This window comes from Psittacula echo, assembly GCF_963264785.1.
Source record: "Psittacula echo genome assembly, chromosome: 3".
Taxonomy (NCBI): Eukaryota; Metazoa; Chordata; class Aves; order Psittaciformes; family Psittacidae; genus Psittacula; species Psittacula echo.
In genome coordinates, this window is record NC_137736.1 from 127,745,991 (window position 1) to 127,762,348 (window position 16,358).

Here is a 16,358-nt window from a genome sequence, read left to right on the forward strand (position 1 = left end):
GAAGGGCTGGGGGGTGTCCACCCAAGGTGTCGCCACGAAGGCTTCTGGGTCCATGTGCGAAACCAGCCCTGTGGAGAACCAGGGCTTGGATCTGCATGGACAAGGGATCCTTGGGCTCTGCCTCTGGCTTCCGGTCACTGTCCTGCGTACGGGATGTGCTCAGGCAGCTCCTGCCATCCCAACCGTGTTTTCCCCACCACATCAAGTGGTGTCACGTGGAGCATCCAACCGGCTCCAATGGGATCGAGCCCCAGGGCCTCCCCCAGAGACCTGCCTGGGTCCTGCCCCATCCCTCACCTGCTGCTGCTGCTCCCAACCCTGTCCCTGGCAGGGGGAGCCCAGCACGTGGTGTGGGAGAACACCATCATCATCATCGTCATCCTGTGCTTCCTCCTCGGAGGGTGTTTCTGCACCCAAGTGTGTCCCTCTGCACCTCAATAACCACCCTGCCCTGTGTCACACCCCCACATGCACACTTCCCATGTCAACCCCACACACACACCCCCATCTGTGTGTCCCATCTGCACCCCTTTTGCTGCTTGGGGGGCAGCCCCACACCCCCATTGCCAGGTCCCCCCGGTGCAGGCAGCAGCAGACGCAGCCTCAACAACCAACCAGCCCCTTTATTGCAGCTGGGTCTGACCCCCCAGAGCCCTCCCATGCACCCGCCCCACACCCCCTCCCAGGGCACCCACACCCCCGCCAGTGTGCCCCACAAGCAGTTGGTAGGTGCTGGGGCTGCAGCCACCCATGGAGGGGGCCAGGGTCCTGCCCTGCCGCTGCCCCCCGGCTGCAGAGGTCAGAGCGGGGACTCGCTCTCAGGGGGCTGGCACAGGAAGGGCGAGGTGACGGCGTGAGCCTGCGCTATGGCCGCCAGCTCCTTGAGGAACTCGCTGAAGATGACGGCGCTGTAGACCCCGTTCCGCACACGCAGCGCTGGGCTCTGCCGCTCACCCCACGGCCACGGGCCCCCCGTGCCCCCCCCGGCCCGTGGCCCTGGAGCCAGGCCCAGCCGCAGCCGTGTGGGGCTGGAGCTGGGCCGCAGCAGCAGCTCCCCCAGCGACGGCCGCCGGCTGCGGGCTGGGGGCGACAGTCAGGGGGGCGCATGGACACCCCCACACCGCGGGAGGACAGGGCCCCGAGCACCCCTGACACCCCCTGACCCACTGTGCACAGCCCCTGTACAACACCATGTCCCCATCTCATATCCCCACATCCCCCATCCCATGTCTCACATCCCCATCCTATGCCCCCTCAGGATCCCCATACCATGTCTCCATTTCATATCCCTTCCACATGTCCCCACCTCATATCCCTCCATCCCACATTCCCCCATCCCATGTCTCCCATCCCACATCCCCAACCCATGTTCCCACACCATGTCCCATCAGTGTCCCCATCCCGTATTCTCATCCCGTGTCCCCTCAGGGTTCCCATACCTTGTCCCCATCCGCTGTCCCCACCCATATCCCTTTCCCATGTCCCCATCACATATCCCCATCCCATGTCTCCCACCCCACATCCCCATCCCGTGTCCTCACCCGGGGTCTCGCTGCGCCGAGGGGGAGTCCCTGTGCCCGAGCCCTCGGTGCCCTCGAGCCGCCCGATCAGGTACTTCTTGGCCTTGAAGAGCAGCACCGGGAAATCCTCCTGTGTGGCCGCGAACGCCTCGATCTTGTTCTTCACGGAGCCCAGGACCTGCGGCAGGAGCAGAGGCCATGGGAGGGGCTGGGACCCCCACCTGGGACCCACCTGGGGCCCCATGCGCACCCCATGCCGGTACCTGCAGCAGGGACTTGACGCTGGGCTGGAAAACCATGTTGGTGTTGAGCAGGAAGGAGCGGAGCAGGGGCTGGGGGTAGCAGGCAAGCTGGGCCACGAGCCCCGTGAGCAGCACGTTCACATACAGCGAGTTGTGCGGCATGTTCTCCAGCTTGGCCAGCAGCGCCGACACGAAGGGACCTGCGCCGGCAGCGGCGGCTCAGCCGGCACCGGCACCCGGAGTCACCAGCACCACCGCGAGGCGGGGGGGACCTCACAGGCAGTGGGACGCCCTCATGTGAAGGGCTGGCCAGGGGCAGCCATGTGGCCAGTGTGACCCCCTGGTACAACCCCATATCCCAGCTGTGAAGGGCTGATTTGGGGAAGCCTGGTATGCCCGTCCCACCAGTGAGGGACTGGTTATGGGGCAGCCCCACCGCACCATGGCCTCACCTGTGAAGGGCTGGTTGGGGGGCGGCCCCACAGCTCGCGGGGGGGAAGCCACTGCTTGTGCCAGTGGGTCTGGTGGCCGGGGCGGGGGGCTGGTGAAGCTGGTGAAGGCATCCTCCTCCTCCTCATCCTCCTCCTCCTCATGCTGCACTTTGGGGGGATCTTGGGGCTCGGTGTCCCCCTCATCCCCATCATCCCCATTGCTGCTGTTCTTCATCCTGGCCTCGAGCCGCTGCAGCTCCTCGGTGAAGGCCTCAATGGTGCTGCCGTTGGGCTCCGCGGGCGCATTGGCCAAGAGCTCGTCCAGCACCGAGTCCACAGCGGGCAGCGGCTCCCGTGGCCGGGGCCTCCCATCACCCCCGTCGTCGTCGTCCTCCTCCTCCTCCCGCTGCCGCCGCCGAACTTTCTTCACCACCACATCGCCCTCAGGCCGGCCCGGAGCCACCGGCGCGTGTGTCCCGTTCACCACCGGCCCCGACTCCCGGCGCTCGGGGCTGGGCCCGGCCATGTCGGTGTCACCAGCACCACCACCGGGGGGTCCCTCCGGCAAACCCCGTTTCTTTGTCCGTGGGGATGGGGGCCGTGGGGCAGTGGTGTCTGTGGGGAGCCCGTCCCCATCACCCCGCGGCTCCTCGCCATCGTAGGGCGCTGACCACACGCGGCAGGCCCACGCGCAGCGGTCGATGCTGTGCCGCGCATCCCGCAAGTATTCCAGGTAATTCCCGTCCAGCTCCGACACCTCATCCCACCTCCCAGCGCGGTGCCCAGGGCTGCCCGAGGGGGTTCCAGGAGAGTGCGGGGCCGCACCATTGCCGTCACTCGCCACGTTGTGCTGCCGCATGAAGAAGGAGAGACGGGATGGGGTGGACGGCTTCTGTGCCGGTGCCGGTGCTGCATCCGTGGTGGGGCTGCCAGGACCTGTGGGGAGGGCAAAGGGGGCTCAGGGCTGGGATTAGGGGTGACCTGGCAACCCAAGGAACACTGGGCTCAGCAAGGAAATAAGGGTTGACCCGGCAGCCCGAGGGACACGGAGCGGGGACATGGGGTGACCTGGCAGCCCAAGGAACAAAGGAATGGGATAGGGGTGACCAGGGGACACACGGACACTGGCTCCGTACCCCTGCTCCAGGCAGCCGGTTCCTGGTCGCGGTGGGGCAGGGGCGGACTCTGGGGCTGGCAGCACTGTGGGATGAGGGACAGGAACTTGGCGGCTGTCCTGCCGTAGATGTCCAGGTCTCTGACCGCCCGCTTCTGGCTCAGCATGAGGTGGCTGCAGGGCAGCAGGTACCTGCGGGGGACACACATCAGGGCACACATGTGTGGGGGTAACAGGCATGGGGGAGGACACATGGAGAGGCCATGTGTGTGGTGGTGGGACAGGGAGTACCTGAGCACCAGCTGCAGCATCACGTCCTCACAGTTGAGGCTGAGCAGGGTCCGGAAGAGGCTCAAGGACACCATGCAGAGCTGGGGACAGCGCCACATCAGGGGACGCAGTGGGGCAGCCCATGGGGGAGTGCCATGGGGCAGCCCCACAGCAGGGCAGGGCCATGGCTGGACAGTCCATTGGGGTGTCCATGGGGTAGCCCTGCAGTGGGGCAGCAGCTCAGGGCGCTGTGGCAGGTTCTGGGGGCAGTCTGTGGGGCAGCCCCTGGAGCAGCCTCGGCACTCACCCTGGCGTTGCTGTTGATGCGGGCAATGAGGGTGTCCAGGATGGTGCTGCCATCGTGGCGGTGCAGCAGGAGGAAGCGCAGGAAGGTGCGGAGCAGCGCCGGGGCGCTGGCACTGCGCAGGAACAGCTCCAGGTACGCGGTGCTGGCCACTGCCTCCTCCACCGATGTCTGCGGACACAGCATCATGGGGCTGGGGCTGGCCCCACACACAGGAGCAGGAGGTGTGGGGCAGGAGCTGTGAGGCAGAGTCTATGGGGCAGGGTCCATGGGGCTGTGGGGCAGGTGGGACTCACCTTGTGCAGTGCCGGACCCATGACGGGCACCAGGAACCCATTGTGGATGTATTCCACCAGCTGCTTCTGCACCAGGGGGTGGGCGACCTGTGGGGCATGAAACCAGGGGCATGGCCATGGCCAGACACACAGCAGGGCCGCGAGCCCCACAGTGGTCTCCAGCCCTGCAGCCCTCCCCAGACCCCCCCTGCGGTACCTGGAGCACGGCGTTGCAGAACTCAAGGCTGTTGATGAACAGCACAAGCGGGGCCACCCCCAGCCAGTCGCGGCGCCGCAGCCGGTGCCATTCGTCACCCGGTACCTCCAGGCGCCGCGGCAGTGATGAGTACAGAGCGCTCAGCCCCGCGGCCAGCACCTGTGGGGACACGGGCATGGGCATGGAGACCTGCATCCAACACCTGCATCTAACATCCCATCCCAAAATCACAACCCAACATCTTCATCCAATCTCCACCCCTCCAAGTTCTCCATCTCCATCCTCTCCATCTCCATCCTCTCCATCTCCATCCCTCCATCTCCATCCTAACATCTCAAATCCTCCATCTCATCTCCAAGTTCTCCATTTCCATCCCTTTCATTGCCATCCCCTCCACCTCCATCTCTTCCATCCCTCTTATCCTACCTCCATTCTCTCCATCTCCTTCCCTACTCTCCATTCCTCTGCCTCCATCCTCTCCATCTCCATCCCCTCAATCTCCATCCCTCCAACTCCATCTTGTCCATCCCTATCCCCTCCACCTCCACCTCCAACCCCTTCATCCCCATCCTTCCACCTCCATCTCCCAGTTCTCCATCCATACCGGGCAGAAGTAGGAGTTGTCAGTGATGGACTTGGCCACGGCGTGGTTGTTGGCCGACATGGCCATGATGAGCAGCAGCGCATCCCTGGCCTGCTGCCCCAGGACGCCCTCGTGGTGGATGAAGGGGACAAGGAGCGAGAAGATGATGATGTTGGTGGGGCCCTGCTCAGGGGGGCTGTGGAAGAACAGCTCCAGGATGGCGGGCTCCTTGGCCACGCAGACGCAGAGCTGGTTGAGCAGGAGGACGAGGCCGTGCTGCAGCGCGGGGGACGAGGGCTGCGCACAGAGGCGCAGGAGGCGCAGGAGTGGGGTGCGCACAGCACCGTGCCGCAGCACCGCCTGCCGCGCCTGAGCCAGCAGCACCTCGTAGAGCCGCAGCTGCTCCAGGCGCTGCTCCTCGGGGAAGCCGCCGCAAGCATGCCAGCGCAGCAGCCGCGCCAGCACCTGCTCCTGCGCCACGAACGCCAGGATGGGTCCCGGCTGCGCCGCGCCCGCACGCGGCCGCTCCTCCGCCAGCAGCTGCAGCATCTGCAGCGAGTGGTTCCGCACCGCTGCCACGTCATCTGGTGTCGGGGGGCAGCCGCCACGCTCCAGCACCCGCAGCACCTGCAGGACAGGGCGCATTGAGTGCTGGGGTCCATGTCCCTGTGCAGTGGTGGGACATGACATGACACATGGCAGTGGGGTTGGATGCCAGAGTCCCCATCCCCACGGTGGCCCATGTCTCCTTGTGGTGGTGAACAGAATGTGACACGTGGTGGTGGCACTAAGTGCCATGGTCCCCATCCCCATGCTATGTCCCCATGGTTACGACATGGCACAATGTATGGCAGCAGCATTGAGTGCAAGGGTCCATGTCCCAGTATGTTGGTGATGGGACACAACATGACACACAGTGGTGGCATCGGGTGCTGGGGTCCCCATTCCCATGCCATGTCACCATGGTGGTCCATGTCCCCATGTGGTGGTGGAGAGCCATGACATGACGTGCGGTGGCAACACTGGGTGCCGGGGTTCATGTCCTCATGTGGTGGGACATGACAAGATGCCTGGTGGCCACATTGAGTGCCGTGTCCCCATGTCCCTGCGGCTCACCTGGGACCAGTGGTTCTTGAAGACCATGAGGCAGGTCTCGGGGTCGGCAGTGACAGGGCTGGTGGCACCGGTGCTGCGGGGGGGCCTCTGCCCGCCCGCTCGTGGGGTCAGCTTGGACAACCAGCTCATTCGCTCCATGGCCGACGCGCTCACCGGCACCGGGACAGGGCTGCCACCGCAGGGACACTCACCCCATGCTGGTGGCACACAGGGCTGCGCTGCGGGGACAGCGGTGGCTCAGAGACCACAGGGACAGGGCAACCCCATACGGCCTCCAGCTCCATTGCTCCATCCCCATCCCAACATCCCCATCCCTCCATCTCTATCACTCCAACCCCATCCAAACATCTCCATGCCCTACATCTCCATCCCTCCATCTCTGACCCCGGCACCGCTCGGCAGCACAGGGAGCACTGGGACCCAGCAGCCAGTGCCACAGGGCACGTGGCGGCCCCAGGCCGGGGCCAGCGGTGATGGAATGGAGCAGCCAGGTGACCACAGGGTGCCAGAGCACCGGGAACAGCACAAGGAAGGGGATGGGCAGGTGCCAGTGGTGTTCCCAACCCCGCACTTTGGACTGGGAGCGGCTCAGCCCTGGCATGGGGGAAGCTCCCAGCACCCAACCAAGATAACGGGACAACCATGACAACTACCCCGGCTCCATCCTACTCCATCCCATCACCTCTACACTACCTGGCTCTATCCTATCAGCTCCATCCCAACCACCTCAATCCCATTGGCTCCATCCTAGCTCCATCCCAACACGTGTCCCTGTTGTGGGACATGGCTCTGGCCTCCTCCGTGGTGCCGGGTGATTCCCGGTGCCCACTGGCATACAGACACCGGGACAACCCCCGGCACAGCCGGGAGTTACTGGCCTCATCCCAGCTCCATTCGGGCAGCTCTGTGGACATCCCGGTGCCGGTGGCCCCCGGAACAGCCAGAGCCCCGTGGCGGGAGCAGGGTCCCGGTAGCCCGGGAAAGGCCGTGTCAGTCCCCGTGTGTGCCCGGCGCCGGTACAGGGCACGACCCGGTGCCCCGACACGAGCCGGGGCCGGTACCAGATCCCGCCGCCGCCTACCTGGGGTCAAGGTCACGGCAGCTCCGTCCGTCAGCGCTGACCCTGAGGGGATCGAGGAGGCGTCGGGCGGACGCTGGGTCCGGCCCCGAACCCCGGTAGCGGCCGCGGCCCGGTTCGACCCCGGCGGCGCAGCGCGGCCCAGGCCCGGCCCCGCTCCCGGCCCCATCGCGGGTACCGCCGGCCCGGGCCCCCCGTAGGGCCGTTCCCCGCCAGGTCCCAGCCCGTTCCCCGCCCGCTGGCCTCGGCCCCGACCCCGGTCCCGGCTCCGCTCCGCTCCGCTCCCCCCGGCCCCGCCGCTCACCGGCCACCCCCCCCACGGGCCGCGCACGATCGCCGCCATCTTCCCGCCGCCGCCCGGCGCGCCGGACGCGCAGAACACGCCCACCGCCGGCATAGGCCACGCCCCGTGTCAGAGTGACCACGCCCACTGTCAGGTAGGCCCCGCCCGTTATCGCTTTGGCCACGCCCACCGATGCTGTGGCCCCGCCCTGCCCGATCAGTGGGCGGGGTCAAGCGGGCGTTGCTGAGCGCTCATTGGCTGCTCTGAGTACGGGGTGGGGCCAGCCAAGGGAGGCGGGGCCTGAGCGCCGTGGGGTCGGGTGGGTCGAGGGTCGCTGGAGTCGGGAATGGGGAAGCGGATGGGAACAGGGAACCCCCTAAACCGGGAACCCTCTGCAACGGGAACCTCCCTGCACCAGGTACTGCCTGCACCGGGCATCCCTTGCACGGGGAACCGCCCACAACGGGAACCCCCCTGCACTGAGTACCCCCTACACCAGGTACTGCCTGCACACAGCACCCCGCTACAACGGGAACCCCCATTCAAAGGACATTCTCATAGTGGGCACCCCCATAACAAGCACCCCCCTGCACCGGGTACCCCTGCACCTGGACCCCCCTCAGCAGGAATCCCTGCACTGGGCACCCCCATAACGGGCACCCTGGGCTCTGCTCCATCAGCCTGAGCCAGGTACCAGGAGCTGCCACTGCGGCTGGAGCAGCCGCGGCCATGGGCAACAGCCCCGTCCCCAGGCTCCACTGGTGTCACGGCAGGGACCGGCGTTGCCAGGGCGCTGGTGACTGCGTCACGGTGCCCGGGGACAAGCTCGGTGTCACTGCTGGGCTGCAGCACTGGCATCGAGAGCAGGAACCCAGACCCACGGCACGGGATGAGCAGCACCAACCACCAGCTATCCCTGCGGTGGCTCCGGCAGCAACTCTGGTGGTGAGCAGGAGCTGGGTGGGTGCTGATGATGGGGCTGCTGAGGTCACTGACCACCATAGGTGGCCCCTGATGTCCTTGACTCCTCAGCACCCCCAAGCCCCACCACAACTGGACGCTGGACCCCTCTGGTGACTGGTATTACTGGTGGATCACGGTTATGGTGCTGCCCATCCTCTACAACTGCATTGTCCCCATTTGCAGGTGACAGGGGGGACCCGGGGGGTGATGGGGGTCCTGGTGCTGGCGGCAGCACTGACAGTGCCGGTTCTAGGTTGTGCTTCCCGGAGGTGCAGGACCAGCTCGCAGGGCTGTGGCTGGGTCTGGACACCCTCAGTGACGTGTTGTACGTGGGGGACATTGGCGTGAGGCTGCACACGGGTGCGTGACCCACAGGGACCCCCACTCTGCCCCACTGCGACCCACACTGTGACCCACAGTGCCCTACATCTGCCCCACAGCACCCCACATACCCCCAGCCCCACCCCCCACCCTACACCTGCCCTTCACACCACCCCCCACGGCCCCACACCTGCCCCATGCCACCCCCCCTACCACCCTCATCCCATACCCCCAAAGTCCCACACCCCCCGCACTGCCCCCCCCCCCACCGCTACTCTACCCCCGCAGCCTTCCCAGAGGACGGGCTCCTCGTGCGGGACCGGGGCCGCATCCGCTGCCGGTACCTTTGGTCCCGCTCGTTCTGGTGGGACGCGGCGTCATCGGCGCCACTGGAGCTGCTGTGGCGGTGCCCGGCGGCTCGTGCCACGCGGTGGCTGCGGGCGCGACGCCTGTGCGAGGCCTGGCAGCGCCGTGAGACCCAGGCGGTGCGTCCCGGAGCCCTGCGTGTGGCCGCGCTGCTGCTGGGCGCCATGGCCACGCTCCACGGCCTCGCCTGCGCCTATTTCGCACTCTCGGTGCACCTCGGGCTTGGCTCCGATGCCTGGGTCTGCCCCAGCAGCACTGGTGTCTGGCGCCAGTACCTGCACAGCTTCTACACTGCCACGCTTCTGCTCGCCACCGTGGGGGACACGCCGGTGCCAAGCCGTGTGCCCGAGCTACTCTTCGCCACCTTCAGCTTCCTCATGGGTGTCCTGGCCTTCGCCACCATCACTGGTAGTATCGGTGCTGTGGTGGGCGCCACGCGCGGAGCCTGGCATCGTGACGCTGCGGCCATAAGGCGGCTGCTGGGGCCTGGGGAACTGTGGCGGCGCCTGCAGCAGTGGCAGCCAGAGCCGGCGCTGGTGGTGGAGCAGAACACGCTGCGGGCACTGCCGCGGGCGCTGCACGAGGACCTGGCAGCCGCCGCACACCTGCAGGCTCTGAGCCGCGTTGGCGTGTTCCGCGGCTGCGAGCGCGGCGTCCTGCGGCGCCTGGTGCTGCACCTGCGGGCTCAGGGCTATGGCCCCGGGCAGCTCGTATGCCGCCGCGGCCACGTGGGCCGGCACATGTTCTTCATCCGCAGCGGGCTCGTGGCCGTCCTGGGCGACGACGGCGCCACCCCCGTGGCCGTGCTGGGTGAGGGCAGGTACTTCGGGGAGCTCAGCCTCATCCACATCCCCGGTGAGCGCCGCAGGGGGGTGGGGGTGGCCCTGCGGGGGAATGTGGGTCAGCAGTGGGTCACTGTGGGGCAGCTGTGGGCCCCTGTACATCAGGTGTGTGTCACTGTGGGTCACTGTGGGTCAATGTGTGGGTCAGCAGTGGGTCACTGTGTGTCGTGTAGGTCACTGTTGGTCACTGTGGAGCAGTGTGGGTCAACGTGTGTCAATGTGGGGCAGCAGTGGGGTAGTGTGGGGCCTTGTGGGTCACTGTGTGGGTCAGCAGTGAGGCAGTGTGGGTCACTGTGTGTCAGCATAGGCCAGCAGTAGTCAGCGCCGCTCCCACTCGACAGGGAACCGCTGCGGGAACCGGCGCACGGCCGACATCGTGAGCGTGGGGCACTCGGAGCTGTTCCTGCTGTCCAAGCAGGACCTGCTCCAGGTCCTGGCCGAGTTCCCAGGCGCGCGTGCAGCGCTGGAAGCTGAGGGCCGGCGGCTGCTGCAGCTCACGGGGCACCTGGATGCCAGGGCTGAGGCGGCGGCGGCAGTGGCCGTACTGCGGGCACAGGGGCTGGAGGAGGCCCTGGCGCAGCTGCGGGCGCGAGTGGCAGCGCTGGTGGCACAGCTGGAGGCCACCGAGGGCCACCTGAGGCTGCGGGTGCAGCGCATCGAGCAGCGGCTCATGCAGCAGCTGCGGCAGCGCAGGGACGCAGCGGCCAGGGAGGAACAGTGGGGACAGCCCAAGGGGCAGGGTCCTGGTGCAGTGCCCAGGGCACAGGGTCCTGCTGGGGCTCAGGGTCCCCCCAGGGTACCAGGCTCCTCCACATCACGGAGTCCCCCCAGGGCACAGGGTCCCAGTAGGGCAGCCAGGGCACAGGATCCTGCCGGCACACAGGGTACTGCTGGCACTCAGGGTCATCCTGGCACAAGGGGACAGCCCAAGGTGCAAGCTCCCAGTGGGGCAGACAGGGCACTGGGTCACCCCAGGGCACAAGGTCCCCCCAAGTCACAGGGTCTGTCCAGGGTCCAGGGCCCCAGTGGGGTGCAGGGTCCCCTCAGGTCATAGCATCCCTCCAAAGCACAGGGTCACATCAGGCCATATCATCTCCCATGTCACAGCATCCACCCAAGGTGCAGGGTCCCTCCAGGTCCCACCGTTGCCCCTCCAGCTCTGGGGTCCTGCGGGTGTGACAGCAGCTTGGGGGGACCCAAGAGCTGGAGCCTGGTAATGGCAGGAAAGGAGCAGGTTGGGACAGGATCAAGATCAGGATTGGGATGAGGACAGGAGGGCGATCAGGAAGGAGACAAGGATAAGGACAGGGATGGGGACAGGGATGTAGGATGATGATATGGGTTTGGGACAGGGACAGTGCAATGGGGATAGGGATACTGGATGGGGATGGTGATAGGGATAAGGACAGAGATAAGGAAGGGAAAGACAGGGACAGGAATAGTGATGAAGGTAGGGATGAGGGTACGGATAGGAATAGGAAGGGATGGGAACAGGGACAGGGGCAAGGACAGGGATAAAGATACTGATGCAGATAAAAACAGGATAGTGACAGGGATGGGACCCTCGGGCAAACCCACAGGAGACACCATGAGAACCACCGGTGATGGACTCCACAGTGATAGACACATGGGATGGACACAAGGGATGGTCACACGGGATGGACACACGGTATCAGACACCACAGGGATGGACACAAGCGATAGACACAAGGGAGAGACACACGGTGTCAGACACCACGGTGACGGTTGTCACCGCCCTGGCCCCGCCCCCGCCTGCCCCGCCCCCGACGCCGTTCCCGGTCACTCTCCCGGTCTCCCGGAGCCGAGCGGAGCTGCCGCCCGGGGCCGCGGTGATGATCACGGGGCGGCTCTGACGGGGCCCCGCCGCTGCCATGGACCCCCCGCGTCTCAACGAGTCTCTGCAGGAACTGCTCTGCCGGCCTGGCTCCGGTCCCGGCCCCGGCAACGGCTCCGGCACCGGCACCGGCAACGGCTCCGCCTGCGACCTGCTCCGCAGGGGCCTCCGCGGGCCGCCGGCTCCCCGAGGTGAGACCGGGCGCGACGAGAACGGGCGGGAGGGGAAAGGGGGGACCCCGCGTTGCCGCCGTGAGCCCCGGGAAGCCCCCCGCCTGCCCCGGGGGCCCCCGGTGTTTCCCGGTGCATCCCAATGCGTTCCGCTGTGCCTCCGGGGCTTCCCGGTGCATCCCAATACATCGCGCTATGCCGCCGGTACTTCCCGGTGCATCCTGCCGTGCCTCCTGATGCATCCCAATGCGTTCTGCCGTGCCTCCCGCTGCATCCCGCTGCATCCCAATACATCCTGCCTTGCCTCCCTGTGTTTCCCAATGCACCCTGCTGTGCCTGCCTGGGCTTCCCGGTGCATCCCACCGCACCTCCCAGTGCACTCCAATGCTTCCCGCCGTGCCTCCCAGTGCCCCCCGGTGCCCCCTGGTGTATCCCAATGCATCCTGCTGTGCCTCCCGCTGCATTCTCTGCTCCCCCCGCTGTACTCCCTTGCACCCGCGGTGCCTCCCGGTGCACACTGCTGCTTCCCGGTGCATGCAGCTGTGCCTGCCGGTGCCCCCCAGTGCACTCCCTGTCCCCCCCGGTGCCTCCCATCCGTCTGCTCTATGCCCGCGGTTCTCCCAGCTGCAGCCCCAGCACCGCTGCATCACCCCGGCTCCTGCCCCAGTCCCATGCACCCCGGTGCACTCCCTGTGTTTTCGGTGCTTCCCAATGCATGTTTCCGTGCCTCCTGCTGCACCCCAGTGTGCTCCCTGTGTCTCCCGGTGCCTCCTGGTGCATCCTAATGCATGCTGCCGTGTCTATTGGTGCACCCGAATGCACCCCCCATTGCTTCCTGGTGCCTCCCGGTGCTTTCCAGCGCTTGCTGATGCCTCCCGGTCTTTCCCAGTGCCTCCTGGTGCACGCTGCTGTGCCTATCGGTGCACCCCGGTACCTTCTCCGTGCCTTCTGGTGCCCCCTGGTGCACCTCAGTGTTCTCCCAATGCCCCCTGGTGCATTTCCCGTGCACCCCAGTACGCCCCAATTCACTCCCGGTGCCTCCTGTCAGCCCCATGGACAGCGCTGGGTGCTCAAGCCGCACCCTGGCTGACGCTGTGTCCCGGTTGTCCCGGTGGCCCCAGCCGGTTGATGCAGTGCCCTGGCTGACACCATGTCCTGGTTACTGTGGCTGATGCTGTGTCCTGGTTGTCCCGGTTGTCCCGGGGCCCTGGCTGCGGTGGCACCACCAGAGCTGGACGTGGCGCTGCGAGTGTTGCTCTATGGGCTGATCTTCGCGCTGAGCGTCGGGGGGAACGCACTGGTGGTGGCCGTGCTGGTGGCCAACCGGCGCCTGCGCACCGTCACCAACTGCTTCCTGCTGTCGCTGGCGCTGAGCGACCTGCTGCTGGCGCTGTGCTGCATGCCCTTCAGCCTCCTGCCCGCCATCATGGGCTCCTTCGTCTTCGGGGAGGCCGTCTGCAAGCTCATGGCTTACCTCATGGGTACAGCAGCGCCGGGAGCATGGGCTGGGGTGGGATGACAGGAGGATGAGATGAGATCGGATGGGGATAAAGTGGGATGGGAAGGGGTGGGATGAGATGGGATACGAAGGGATGCAACGGGAAGTGATGGAATGAGAGGGATGGGATGGGAAGTGATGGGATAGCATGGCAGTGGATGGGATGGGAAGTGATGGGATAGCATGGCAGTGGATGGGATGGGATGGAATGGGATGGGATGGGATGGGATGGGATGGGATGGGATGGGATGGGATGAGATGAGATGGGATGGGATGGCATGGGATGGGATGGGATGGCATGGCATGGCATGGCATGAAAGGGATGGAATGGAATGGAATGGAATGGAATGGGATGGGATGGGATGGGATGGGATGAGATGGGATGGGATGGCATGGCATGGGATGGGAAGTGATGGGATAGCATGGCAGGGGATGGGATGGGATGGGATGAGAGGGATGGGATGGGAAGGGATGGACTGAGAAGTGATGGGATATCATGGCAGGGGATGGGATGGGATGAGAGGGATGGAATGGGATGGGAAGGGAAGGAATGGACTGGGAAGGGATGGGATGGGATGGGATGGGAAGGGATGGGATGGGATGGGATAGGATAGGATGGGATGTGATGAGATGAGAGGGATGGGATGGGATGGGATGGGATGGGAAGGGATGCTGCATCCTGCTTGTTTGATATCTTTACCAATGGTTGGGATGAAGAGATTGAGGGCACCCTTGCTCAATGTGAAGATGACACCAAGTTGGGTGGGAGCTTTGAGCTGTTGGAGGGGAGGAGGCTTCATAGAGGGGTCTGGATCCATGGGATGAGGCCAACGGGATGAGGTTCATCAGGCAAAGTGCCTGGTCCTGCACTTGGGCAACAACAACCCCACGGAATGCTCCAGGCAGGGGGCAGAGTGACCCCCCTCATACCCAGGGCCAGACGAAGTCACGGGGACACGGTTGGGTGGTGCTGGTTGGAGCGGGTGACGCTGCAGCCACTCCCCAGGCACTGATGAGCTGCCCGTGCGGTGCCGCAGGGGTGTCGGTGTCGGTGTCCACATTCAGCCTGGTGGCCATCGCGCTGGAGCGCTACAGTGCCATCTGCAACCCGCTGCAGTCGCGGGCCTGGCAGACGCGGTCGCACGCGTGTCGCGTCATCGCGGGCACGTGGCTGGCAGCGGCGCTGCTCATGGTGCCCTACGCCGTGTACAGCACCACGCGCCCCGCAGCGCGTGGCGTACGGCCGCTCACCACCCAGTGTACCCACCGCTGGCCCAGCGAGCACGTGCGCCAGGGCTGGTGAGATCTGGGTGCAGGGATGGGAGCATGGAGCAGGGGTGGCAATGGGAGCGGGATAAGATGGGAATGGGATGTGGATGAGGTGGGGTAAATTGGGAATGGGATGGGATAATATGAGATGGGATGAAATGTGATGTTGACAGGATGGGATGGGGGTGAGATAGGATGGGTATGGGATGAGCTGGGAATGAGATGGGATCAGATAGGGACGGAATGATATGGGATGGAATGAGATGAGGTGGGGATGATGATGGGGATGGGATGAGGCACGAGTGGTGCTGCACCCCCAGGTACATCCTGCTGCTCCTCATCCTGTTCTTCATCCCGGGTGTGGTGATGATGGTGGCCTACGGGCTCATTTCCCGTGAGCTCTACAGGGGCATCCGCTTCGAGTTGGACATCAAGGGGGACACCGCAGGTGAGGGGCCGCTCGCACAGATCCCAGTGGGTCCCCACGGTGCTGTGGCCACGACCGTGTTTCGCCTGCCCCACAGCTCACCATGGTGGCGGCAGGGACGAGGCATCCCCAGCCTGTGACGAGGGTGACGGGTGCTACCTGCAGCTGTCCCGGCCAGGCGCCGCACTGGAGCTGAGGGCGCTGGGTGCGCAGCAGGACCGCGCTCGCGTCAACAGCTCAGAGGCCAAGCTGGTGGCCAAGCGGCGCGTGATCCGCATGCTGGTGGTGATTGTGGCCATGTTCTTCCTGTGCTGGCTGCCCATCTTCTCAGCCAACACGTGGCGCGCGTTCAGCCCGCGTGCAGCTCAGCGCGCGCTCTCGGGGACGCCCATCGCCTTCATCCACCTCCTGTCCTACACCTCGGCCTGCACCAACCCCCTCATCTACTGCTTTATGAACCGGCGGTTCCGTGCCGCGTTCCTGGCCACATGCTGCTGCCGGCACCGTGCCTGCCCGCGCCGTGCGCGCCATGATGAGACAGCCGCTGCCGCCGCCAGCGCCTCACTCTCCAAGTTCAGCTACACCACGGTCAGCAGCATCGGCCCCCCGTGAGCACCGGCAACACCGGAAGCACTGGCAGCATCCCTATCCATGACCTCATCCCCATCCCTATCCCAATCCTTGTCCTCATCCTCATCCCCATCCCCATCCCCTCTTATTCCATCTCACCCCATCCCTATCCCCATTCTCATCCCGTCTCATCCCCATTCCCACCCCATTCCATCCCTGCCCCAGGTTGGTGGTTCAGGGTTTGGGGGTTCCGGAGCCCCCAGCTCAGCTCCAGGTCCCCCCACACTGATCCTGGCTCTGGCTGGAATAAACTCACCCTGTGCCGATACTTCCCACTGCGCTCAGCACAGCCAGTGCCAGGGGCCTGGGGATGGGGTGGAATGGGGAGCCCGCAGTAGGGGTGGTGGGTCCGTGCCCAGCATGGGGGATGACTCCGTATGGGACAGACACTGCAGCGGCACTGGGATGCACGATGTGTTTCCAGCCGTGTGTCCTACCGGAACTCCCACTCCTCCTGGTGGCTCCGGCCGCACCGTGTCCAGTGGGAGCGGGACGGGACGGACACCTCCCGTACACACATGTGACACACATGTTTCATACATGTTTCACACAACCACATACATGTACACGCACAGGGAGCAGTA

At 65.5% G+C, this 16,358-nt stretch overlaps 3 protein-coding genes across 8 annotated transcripts; 2 read left to right on the forward strand and 1 right to left on the reverse strand.

Annotated features, from left to right (window-relative positions):
* Positions 1-694: 694 nt before the first annotated feature.
* FHIP1B (FHF complex subunit HOOK interacting protein 1B) lies at positions 695-7,546 on the reverse strand. Of its 6 annotated transcripts, XM_080613433.1 has the most exons (13): positions 7,455-7,520; positions 7,154-7,195; positions 6,073-6,290; positions 4,978-5,583; positions 4,374-4,532; positions 4,178-4,264; positions 3,885-4,052; positions 3,599-3,678; positions 3,330-3,499; positions 2,215-3,129; positions 1,784-1,962; positions 1,542-1,698; positions 695-1,080 (listed from the first exon to the last, which is right to left on the reverse strand). In XM_080613433.1, exons 3-13 carry the CDS (start codon positions 6,208-6,210, stop codon positions 800-802), a joined length of 2,940 nt encoding a protein of 979 aa, XP_080469559.1. In that variant the 5' UTR covers positions 6,211-6,290; positions 7,154-7,195; positions 7,455-7,520; the 3' UTR covers positions 695-799. The 6 variants fall into 6 exon arrangements, with proteins under 6 accessions (XP_080469559.1, XP_080469560.1, XP_080469561.1 ...); XM_080613434.1 differs by lacking the exon at positions 7,154-7,195 and having other exon boundaries at positions 7,455-7,546; XM_080613435.1 differs by lacking the exon at positions 7,154-7,195 and having other exon boundaries at positions 6,073-6,285; positions 7,455-7,479.
* A 776-nt stretch (positions 7,547-8,322) lies between these two features.
* On the forward strand, positions 8,323-10,979 carry CNGA4 (cyclic nucleotide gated channel subunit alpha 4; the record flags this gene model as incomplete). Its single annotated transcript, XM_080613599.1, has 5 exons — positions 8,323-8,378; positions 8,466-8,579; positions 8,650-8,756; positions 9,006-10,030; positions 10,233-10,979. The coding sequence occupies 5 exons, from the start codon at positions 8,323-8,325 to the stop codon at positions 10,977-10,979; spliced, it is 2,049 nt and encodes a 682-aa protein (XP_080469725.1).
* An 838-nt stretch (positions 10,980-11,817) lies between these two features.
* On the forward strand, positions 11,818-15,849 carry CCKBR (cholecystokinin B receptor; the record flags this gene model as incomplete). The annotated part of the gene is made up of 5 exons (XM_080613467.1): positions 11,818-11,971; positions 13,180-13,431; positions 14,486-14,747; positions 15,038-15,165; positions 15,242-15,849. The coding sequence occupies 5 exons, from the start codon at positions 11,818-11,820 to the stop codon at positions 15,754-15,756; spliced, it is 1,311 nt and encodes a 436-aa protein (XP_080469593.1). The 3' UTR covers positions 15,757-15,849.
* Positions 15,850-16,358: the final 509 nt, after the last annotated feature.